We start from the raw sequence: 11196 nt of genomic DNA on the forward strand, positions 1-11196 counted from the left end.
GAATGATAAAACAACAGGGTCTTATTTTGTTCATTTATACTGTAATGTACTAACACTCACTCATTTACAGTTTGAGGATGAGAATCCTCCCGCAGAAAATGAGAACGAGAATGGAAACGCTTCTCTAAATGACAGAGTCCATGTTCTGGTTTGTGTCCTCTCTGCCAACTCTGCAGGCCTCCATCCAGACATCACTGAGAAAATACAACGTGTAAGAATATGTGCCAGAGATCTTGGTGAGGACATACAAACTTTAACAAAGCATGTTTTATTGTTTGGTTAGTGTTGGATATTCTGCTCTGGAGGGAGAGAAGTGGTGATTCTCTAAATGCTGCGTTTAAACTGGACAAATGTGTAGGTCACAGGCATCTGTTTTACATTCAGGGCCTATGTATGTGGCCTTTCTCAGAGGCTCAGCAGGGTCGTGTCTGGTTAGTGCTTGGATGGAGACACTGGGAAAATCAGGAGCCACAGGAGGTGACAGAGCAAAAAAAAACAGTTGTTGTCTCCTTAGGCAAGACACTTCACTCTCATTGCCTAGTATGACAGTGCTATGTGTGTGAGTGATGGTGGTGGTCAAAGGGGCCAATGGCGCAGATTGGCAGTCTCGCTTCTGTCAGTCTGCCCCAGGGCAGCTGTGGCTACAATAGTAGTTTACACCGTGGAGTGAAAGAATAATGTTGTGTAAAGCATCTTTGAGTGTCCAAGGAAGTGCTAAATAAATCTGATCCATTATATTATTACTAGACGCATGTCTAGGGCACTTCTACAGCACATTTAAAACTTTTGCCACAACTGGTTGGAGGGGGTCACACCTCAGGTGTCAAATGCCAAAGATGGAAAAGTTTAACTTTTCTTCCAAACTCCACTCAACCTTATAACCAGAACTAGCATTTAGCCAACCCAGAAGTAAATATATGGGGAATATTGGGGATATTCGTTTTGTCAACCAGCATATGTATATATATATATATATAGCTTGCCAACCACCACAGTGACTTCAGCCACGGTGATGGATGAGTTCGCCTCCAAGTCCTCCTTCCTTACATCGCCGGACAACGTCCCCAGTCGAGGTCAAGAGTTCTCCCCCCGCACTATAAACAGTGTTGGTGAAGAACTGCTTCCCCCTCCTGAGGCGCCAGACGGTTTGCCAGAATCTCTTTGAGGCCGTCCGTGACGACACGGGCTGCAGCACGCTTGGCCCGCCGGGACCCATCAGCTGCCTCAGGAGTCCTATGAGCCAACAAGGCCCGATAGGACTCCTTCTTCAGCCTGACGGCATCACTTACTTCCAGTGTCCACCATCGGGTTCGGGGATTGCCACCGCGACAGACATCACAGACCTTATGCCCACAGCTACGAGCAGCCGCATTGATAATAGAGGCAGAGAATGAAGCCCACTCGGACTCCATGTCCCCAGCCTCCCCTGGAATCTGGGAGAAGTCCTCCTGGAGGTGCGAGTTGAAGGTCCCTCTGACTGAGGCTCCGCCAGACGTTCCCAACAGATCCTCACTACACGCTTGGGCCTGCCAGGTCTTTCTGGCTTCCTCCTCCACCAGCGAACCCAACTCACAACCAGGTGGTGATCAGTTGACAGCTCAGCCCCTCTCTTCACCCGAGTGTCCAAGACACGCGGCCGGAGATCAGATGACACGACTACAAAGTCGATCATCGACCTCTGGCCTAGAGCGTCCTGATGCCACGTGCACTTATGGACACCCTTGTGCTCGAACATGGTGTTCGTTATGGACAAACTGTGATTAGGAAAGAAGTCCAATAACAAAACACCGCTCGGGTTCAGATCAGGGAGGCCGTTCCTCCCAATCACCCCTCTCCAAGTGTCACTGTTGTTGCTCACGTGGGCGTTGAAGTCCCCCAGGAGAACAACGGAGTCTCTGATTGGTGCACTGTCTAGTACCCCTCCCAGGGACTCCAACAAGGCCAAGTACTCTGCACTGCTGTTCGGCCTGTAGGCCGACACCACAGTGAGAGACCTGTCCCCGACCTGAAGGCGCAGGGACACGACCCTCTCGTTTACCGGGGTGAACTCCAACACACAGCGGCTGAGCTGTGGGGCAATGAGCCCACACCAGCCCGCCGCTCCCCGCGGCCAATTGCTGCCCAGATCTCTCTGCACCGGCCCCATATGGATCCGCCCACGGGTGGTGGGCCCACGTGAGGACGGTCCCACGTGGCCCCTTCGGGCTGAGGGGAACCCCCAGTTACCAGGCGCTCGCTGGTGAGCACCCACCCCAAACCTGGCTCCAGGGTGGGGCCTCGGTAACGCAGATCTGGGCGACGTTGCCTCTGAATGGACATCATCATATGTGGCTTCTGAACCGTTCTTCGTCTGACCCGTCCCCCCAGACCTGTTTGCCTTGGGTGACGCTACCAGGGGCATGAAGCCCCCGACAGCATAGCACCCGGGATCACTCGGGCACTCAAACCCTCCACACCACGATAAGGTGACGGTTCAGGGAGGGAGGGTATATATATATATATATATATATATATATATATAGCACTCGGGGCTGTAACCCCCAAACTGGAAGAGTGGCTACAACAGATACCGGGAAAAACAATGAACATCTCAGTCCAGAAAAGTGCAGGACTGGGAACAGCAAAGATACTGCACAGAACTCTCAAGCTCCCAGGCCTCTGGTAGACGACCCGAGCTGAATGAGGGTGAGAGACCAACCACCGTGGAAGGTGAAAACACATTTTTTTTAATATATATATATATATATATTTTTTTTTTTTTATTAACATGATTAAAATTAAGCAAGTTCTCCTTGTCTAAAACAGTGCAGTGGTACAGCTTTTTTAAAAAGTGATTTGATGGATTCGAGTGTTGTGCCAGCAGTGAGTGACCGTGTGGTTCTGCAATCCTCTCCTTCTCAATCCAATATGAGACAGAATCATGGAGTGTAAAAACATTCGTGTCACATATAGAGTCAAAAAGGATCTTACTTGTCTAAAATTCACTAAGTTAAAATGAACAGTTTTTGTAAGACACTTAATGTGTTTCTTAAATGTCAATATCGGGTATTTAAACTCTTTGACAAGGGTGAGTTCCACACCATCCAGAAAGACACTGGACCGCTGTAATTCAGTTGTTTTTTTGCATAGACCTTTTTTTTCTACATACCTCATTTCACATAGACCTCGATCAAAATGCTCTTTTCCAACTTATGATGTCACGCAGCAGCAGTTTTCAAGTGAACAGCTCTTTTTACTTTTAGTTCAGATTGGCAATTCCAGGGCTGAAATGGTCCAAATGATTCAAGTGAAGCTGTGTGGAGTTTAAAAACACAGTGGAGCACTTGTATTACCACATGACATCACAAGGTGGAAGAGAATGTTTTCAGTTTGAGAGAAGAGCTCAACCTAAATCTGCAGGGTTTGTGTGTTAAATATGTGTGAATGAAACAAAACACAAGTCCAGGTCTGTTTGTGATGAGGAAAATACATTAGAACAGAGATCAGAAATATATGTTATATAACTTTTAATAAAATAAACAATAACACTTTTTTTTTAAATCTAGTTCAAGTTAGGGAGTGTGGCTTTCTTGCTGCCACTACTCCAGATCAACTTGTCTTTGTTAACTTTTTTCAAAGTGTGTGGTTCTAGTTGGCAAGGTAAACATTTTGAGTTCTTTTCACTGTTCAAAAGAGTATTTTGTTTTACATTTTTTACATTTATTTATTTGTTTATAATGAGAATCAGTGACTATAGGTGAGACCCGCACTCTCTTTACCTGCGGGTACAAATAGCACAAAGCAACGGCTCTAATATTTCATGTTTCTGAAACCACTGGATTTATATAGAAGATTAAATACAACATTATTGTATTCCCAAATAAACAAAGTACACATTGAAAAACAGACAGATTCAATTTAATTTTATTTAGAGATTGTTTTGTTGAACAGTGTAATGTTTATCTTAAAGACTACTACTAACTAAACTAAAAGTGTTGAGCATCTGTAGGTTTATATTCTCTTTTACATTTAGACCCTGTGTAACTGTAAACTTTCTGTTTTTTAGGGATTCCACATGTTGCTGTCATTACAAACATAGACAAGATTGAAGAAGAAATTGAGAAAAATGTCAGAAATGTCTATAAAAGCACATTACTTCACAGGAGGGTAAGTCTAGCTGTGAGTTGTTCAGTTTTTGCCCACCACAAGACCTGTCATTTAATGTAAAATCTGTTTCTGAAGCTGCTAACTTATTGAAACATTCTGCTAAATCTTGGATTTTAACTGTGTTTATTGGGTTTAAAACAAGTGTTTATAGATAGTAGTTGTAGCTGTTTAGTCTTTGCAGTGTCTTTGAACTCTAAGTAGAATTTTTCAAAATATCTATGAGAAAAAAGACCAGAAAATGTACATCCTGAACCAGAGTGGATTTCAAAGTGGGACAGACTGTTGAGCTCCATGGAAGAGGCCAGAACTGATGTTTAACCCTTGTGCCTTGTTGAAAATGTGTGTACACTGGGAGTGTTTCGTACAACTGATGTATTTCAGTTTTTAAACTGCCATAAAATTGTTAAACATTAATATTTTGCAAAGATCTTAATTTTTATTTATTTTTTTAATCTGAAGGGGTTTTCTTTCCATTGATATATTGATTTCATATATTACCATAAATAATTAACCCAACGGTTTGTGCCCAATACCACTTACAGCAAATTTTAATTATGTCCAATAATTCAATAATAATAATAATAATAATATATTTAATTCCCCTCTGGCTATTATCAATGTAACTGGCCTACAAATGTGGATTATTAGTGAAAAGATTGACTTGGATTTGTTGTTCTTGCATAAAGTCGGTTTGCTGCATTGTGCTCCATAGACTTCTATTATAAAATGCCCATTTTGACATCCCCTTTTTATTAAAAGCCTAATAATGTTTTTGCCTTTTATTTTATGTTTTCCTGTTGAAAACTACATGCAATTATGTAAAATGTAAGAAATTTAGATTTGTTTCACTAAATTCTGATATTTTCCATGAGCCCTTAAATCCACATCTCTATTATTGTTATAGTAGGATTTACTGTAACTTCATAAATTAAAAGAAATGTGACTCTTCCTGATTTCCTTGTGACTTGTTTAGATCTGTTTTAGTCCTGGTTTAGTCCTTTTTCAATCTTGGTTCAGTTCTGGTTTAGACCTGCCTTAGACCTGCTTTAGTCCTATGACATATCACGTAAAAAGGCAAAATAACAATAAATGTTGCCTACAGAAACACAGTTTAAAATCCACTAGAGCCAAACCTAAGTTTTTTTTAAATAATTCAAGACTTACAGTGAATTTTTACATCACTAAATATATCGGCGATTATATCGGCTATCGGCAGCTCTAACTCCCATTATATCGGTATCATATCGGCCACAACAAAATCAATATCGGTCGGGCTCTACTCACTACCAACACATGAAATTTTGATACAAAAAAAAAATCTCCCCTGGTTTCTCGGAAGCAATTGTTCAGAAGTGGCTATTTTTCATATAGGGTCACAGTAGAAGTGAGGGGGAGGAGCTAAAATTTGGTCAGTTTTGAAAAAACATTTAATATTTTTTTTTAAATATTGGGTTTACTCACCTTGATTTTTAGAGTAGGGGTAAAAAATGAGTTTATAATGGAAGTTAATGGAAACACAAATTTCCCAAACACACTGAGTGTCTACAAAACTTCTCACGTCGCCAAAACTGGTCTAATCGGAACCATAAGTCTAAAATGCTGTAAAAACACACGTCCTTTTGAATTTTCATGGCAATGAAACAACCACAGCAAAAGTTGTCATGATAAATGTATCTTCAGATACACAAATTTCCATTAACAAGGCACAAGGGTACTTTTGGTTTTAGTGAGTTAAAAACTAATCCTCTTGACTAATCCTCTGAACTTGGTTTTAGAGACACTAAAGATCCTCTTTTCCATGGGACTGAGAAGATCAGACACAGGACAAAAACATCATGAAATAATCATTTAATTCACTTTCTCTGGGAACTGGCTTTGTTCAGATGGACATAACACATGGTCAAGTGATCGAGTGGAGAATTTCATGTCTATGAATGTTTATGGGAGACACCACTTCTATCACCATGGAGATCGAAAGTTAAAGCTAAACTTTTTTCTTTTTCCAGAAGGAAACTCAGTTTATGACACTGAAACATTCCCGTAAAGCAGTGACCTCCCTGTGGGGTTTGGATGGTGGCCTCACACCAGGTCTAGTGATGGGTTAGATTTGTGAGGAGGAGAGTTTTTCCAGGAGCCACTGTGCACAGAGACCATCCTGTTGGTCAACACAGGCAAATATCTACTGAAATCATGTTTTCTCCACAAAATATTCTGAAATGTGTTTTTCAGATGCAGGAGTTCAGTGCGTCTGTGGGGATCCCTGTGAACTTCATGTATCCAGTGCAGAACTACAGTGACAACACCTACAACAGACAAGATGACATCGACGCACTGCTTCTGGAAGCACTAAACCACATCATCCACTTTGGAGACGATTTTCTTGACCTTCAGTAAAACAAAAGTTTAAGATTATATTGACAGTGCAGGTTATTCAGATAAACCTGCAGAATATATTGTGTAATATGTATTGCAATGATCTGATATTTTATCTTTAGTTCAGGGTTGACACTTTTTGTTCTTTTGTTCATGTGTTATTGTTTAATCCAGGGGTGTGCAAACTATGGCCTGGGGGCCGTATGCGGCCCTTTAAACCTTTTAATCCGGCCCGCCAAACTTGAATAAATTGCAATAATAAACCTTGTTGATGTTTTATTTTTCCTGCATTTCCAGCGTTTCCCAGTAGATGGCGCACTACATATACATTGAGGTGTGGCGTATTATGTTGGCCGCAATGCTTTATGGGAAAGTGTTCTTACAGACCATTCGGACCATGATAAGTGGGTTTAAAGCAATGTCAAAAGATGTATAGATGCTGTGTTACAAATCTTAATGAATAGAATGTCTTAAGAGTCTGGTTCTGCTGCACGCGTAAGTGTTTGTGTGCATAATCTCGTGGTGTGGGCTTTGTTTCTCAATGAGATCTAAGTGCACCGGACTCACGCTCACCTGTGGTGTGCAGAGGAGCAGTCCTCATTCACTTTTCATGTATTCTGAAACTTACGCACCTGAAAGTTGCAGGGCGTGGTGTAGAATACGTTCTACATGAGCGTAAATACAAGTGCAATGGAGCCGGGCTCTTAACACGTCATGTCCTGTCTCCTGTCCGGTCCTTCAGTCAAATTATAGGACCCTATGTGGCCCCCGAGCCAAAAAGTTTGCCCACCCCTGGTTTAATCCAACTGCTTTTATGTGGGACACTTGGTTGAGTTGAGACGGTTGTTGTTTTGTCCTTGTTTTGCTGTGTGCATTTTAAGGTCAGAATGATGAACCTGACAGCAGCAGAGAGTCGGGCCATGGCTTTTTAATAGAAAGTGAATGGGACCTGGGCACGAATTAATCACGTCGCACTCATGTCATGCTCACTTCCTGTTCCAGAACGCGGCGGCCAGCACATCAGCTATGACCACAGCCTGTGATTACAGAGTACAGTAGCCCTTGTGTTCAGAAAATAAACAGAAGTACTTTGGTGTATTTCCTCACAGTATAATAAAAACAACTGACCAAAAATGAACTAATGTTGTCTGTGACTTCACTGAAGCTGCCATGAGATCTTTGCTCCTTTTTTTCCCAATATTTGAAGAAATTATGAGTGAAGACCTGAAAAAATGGATTTAAAGGTTATAAAACAAAATATCAAGAGTCTCAATCGAGGCAGGTCACCCTGTACTTAAATGGAAAGACAACGTTCATGCTACACCCGCTGTGATCATGAGATTCATTAACAGAAAAAGAAAGTCTGAGCTATTAAAACAAGGGAAGAAGAAGGGAACAGATTTGACAAGAGGCAATGCCTATGGACGCCTATAGCTCCACTTTCCCCACGCGCTCGAACGACAAGAGAGAGTGACTACAATACTGTCAGCCATGACACCGGGAAAAGGACAATCCCCGCTGAAACCGGACAACGGCGGCAATAAAATCACGCATTTAGAAGAACAGATCCAGCGACTATCCAGTGAACTAAAGGAAAAGGAGGACATAATTGCTAAACTTATGGATATTGCCACAGGACAATACAAGCGCATAGCCTCGCTCAACAGCGCCCTCATGGACACAGTGGTGTGGGACCCACAGGCTACCACGCACCCCTCCTGTTCAACCCCGCATTCCCTGTTGCCCCGAGATGACTCCGCGTTATACACGAACCACAGAAAAGGAACATCTGAAATGCCCCCCCGATTGACCCTTACAAATCGTTGCTCTGCACTAGCATCGGACTCACCTGCTCTACCCGCGTCGGCTCAGGCACTCCCCAATCTGGACTCTTCAATCGATTTCCCGACCCTCCAAAGTACGGTCCCAGTCTCACGGGACGCAAGCCCCCCTCAGGCTATCTGGCCCGAGGCTACTGCTCCCCCGTCCATAAACTCCCACAAATCAACCATACAGCGTCCTAAATCGTCAGCCAGACGAAAAATCCTAAAAGAGGCTGTCTTGAGACGATCCAGTGGTTCTCAAGCTGCTGCCCCGGCCTTGCCGCTCCACTCCTCGCTGCGCGCACACTCTCCGCCCTCGGTGGTATCACGGTCCCAAACCGTGGCACAGCCGATGGCGCCGAGGTCACCGGGGGAGCCACGGCTACAACAAGCTGCGGTCCGGCCGGTGGTCCTGGCCGAGAATGCGCCTCTGGAGCAGGAGTGCACTGCCGATGGGTCAGTACCTGGCCCGGCCCCTCAACCCGAGGCCCCCGTCTCCTGTCAGCCCTCCTTCGACGGCAATGATCCACAGCTCACAAACCCACCAACAAATTTTCAGCCTCAGCCACTGTTTCCCCCCAAAACAGTTATTATCGGTGACTCAATTATTCGCCATGTTCGCTATTTTAACACCATTACGCATTGTTTCCCGGGAGCCACGGTATCTCAGATTATGAGGAGACTTCCTGACCTGCTCCAGTCCATGCCCTCTTCAATTTATAGGATTATAGTTCATGTGGGGACAAATGACATATCACTTGGGAAACTAGAAAGCACTAAAAGGGATTTTGAGGATCTTTTCAGGCTTCTGAAACCGTGGACTACTCAAGGAATGTCTGTGTTCATCTCCGGCCCCATTCCCACCCAGAATCACGGTGCTGAGCGACTCGATAGGACCCTTCAACTAAACACCTGGCTCAGTTCTGTCTGCAGATCACACCTCATCAACTTCATTGACAATTTCAATCTGTTTTGGGACCGCCCCTCACACTACCGGGCAGACGGTCTGCACCTAAATAGACGCGGAAGCCGTCTGTTTAAAAACTACATGGTTTACGCTGTCCACAACCTGATCAGCGTGTCCGCCATGGTACCCGCACGTGAGTGACTATTTACCCCCTACACGCCCCGCCCAACTGCCTCTTCTTCAGATTGTTCAACGCACTGCTGGTCTCAGATTAGCGCCACCTCCCTGTCGCTGCAAAAACAGCACCAAATTAAACAACCCCTCACACACACACAGCAAAACTCAAGTAAACAATCAGTTTTCCCCATTAGCTCTATTATTACTGTTAGAAGTCAGAAATATAAGTACACCACTCATGAAGTAGTATCCCAAAACATGCATCAAAGCAAACCAGATTACATTCCCTGCATAAATCCAAAAAACCTGATTGAGATTAAAACAAATAGTCGCCCATTATTGGCAATTCCAAATCAATCTCTCAGCTTCGCCCTCCTGAACTGCAGATCCATGCAAAACAAAGCCCATATTCTAAACCACACCTTTACTACTCATAATTTGGATCTTCTATTCCTTACTGAAACTTGGCTTAGCCCAGATGATTTTTCCCCTTTCCATGATCTCTGTCCATCGTACTGTAGTTTTTTAAATACTCCAAGGTCCTCCGGCCGTGGAGGCGGCCTAGCTACAGTTTTTAAAGACTGTCTTAAATGCAAACCAGTACTGATTGATCCCTACAAATCTTTTGAAGTGCAACTTTTTAAACTGCAACTCACAGTGCCTATCCTATGTGCACTTATCTACAGACCTCCTAAATTTCATAAAGATTTTATTCAAGAATTTTCCGACGTATTGTCCTTCATGTCTTCTTGTAGTGACAGACTTCTTGTTTTAGGTGATTTTAATATTCACATTTGCTGCCCCTCAAAACCTTTAGTAAAAGACTTTGTAATGACGGCTGAAAGTTTCAACCTAACCCAACTTATACAAACACCCACCACTCATGAAAAAGGACACATTTTGGACCTTGTTTATTTTTCAGGCTTCACTATCTCAAATCTAGATATTTTTGACTGTGGTGTATCAGATCACTTTATGATCACTTTTGAATGCCTGCTAACATGCCCCATAATTAAACCCTTACCTCATAGCTCTACCCGATTGATCCACTCGTCCACAGCGCCACGTTTCTCTGAACTGTTCACTGCCCATCAGCAGTTTGGGGCCCCTGAGGGCCCAATTGCCTGCGCAAAACACAGAAGACCTAACAAACTATTTCAACTCCCTATGCTCAGAAATTCTGGACTCTGTTGCCCCCAAAAAACCCAGAAGACCCAAAGTTAAAAGTACATTAACACCGTGGCTAAATGACTCTACTCGCACACTTAGACAAATGTGTAGAAAAGCAGAAAGAACATGGAAAAAGGACAAGCTTCACGTATCTTATGAAATATTTAAATCGTCACTAAAGTGCTACCAGAAAGCGGTACAGTCTGCGAAAAGTGAATATTTTTCCAACATCATCGAATCAAATGCTCATAAACCTCAAATCCTTTTCCAAACTCTAAACTCCCTATTACATCCTCAGTCTTCACATCCCTGCCTCACCACCTCAGTGGACTGCTGTGAGCTGTTCAAGGACTTCTTTATGAATAAAATAACCAACATTAGAGCACAGATTATTCGTCCCCCCAACCCCCCCCAAATCATGCCCCATGCTCCCCACCACCTCGCTGAATTCAGGCAAGTGTCTCTCCCTGAACTAACTGAGGCTCTTGCACACCTCAAACCCACGAGCTGCTACCTGGACATTTTACCTGCAGCCCTCTTTAAAGACGTATTTCCCTGTACCCACCCAAGCATCTTAGCCATCATAAATGCATCTCTACG

The 11196-nt window shown here is 43.4% G+C and overlaps 1 protein-coding gene across 2 annotated transcripts in view; it reads left to right on the top strand.

Moving 5' to 3' along the window:
* LOC110160466 (interferon-induced protein 44-like) overlaps nt 1-7657 on the top strand; it is a 58511-nt gene extending 50854 nt beyond the window's left edge. Inside the window, exons 6-8 of one of the 2 annotated variants that reach the window (XM_055167022.1) lie at nt 71-236; nt 4046-4146; nt 6376-7657. In XM_055167022.1, coding sequence (XP_055022997.1) covers nt 71-236; nt 4046-4146; nt 6376-6540 — 432 coding nt within the window. In that variant the 3' untranslated portion in view covers nt 6541-7657. The other variant, XM_055167023.1, reaches the window with a different exon arrangement.
* Nucleotides 7658-11196: the final 3539 nt, after the last annotated feature.

Source organism: Boleophthalmus pectinirostris, unplaced genomic scaffold (genome assembly GCF_026225935.1).
Source record: "Boleophthalmus pectinirostris isolate CB_2022bp ecotype Guang Dong unplaced genomic scaffold, ASM2622593v1 HiC_scaffold_9, whole genome shotgun sequence".
NCBI classification, from domain to species: Eukaryota; Metazoa; Chordata; class Actinopteri; order Gobiiformes; family Gobiidae; genus Boleophthalmus; species Boleophthalmus pectinirostris.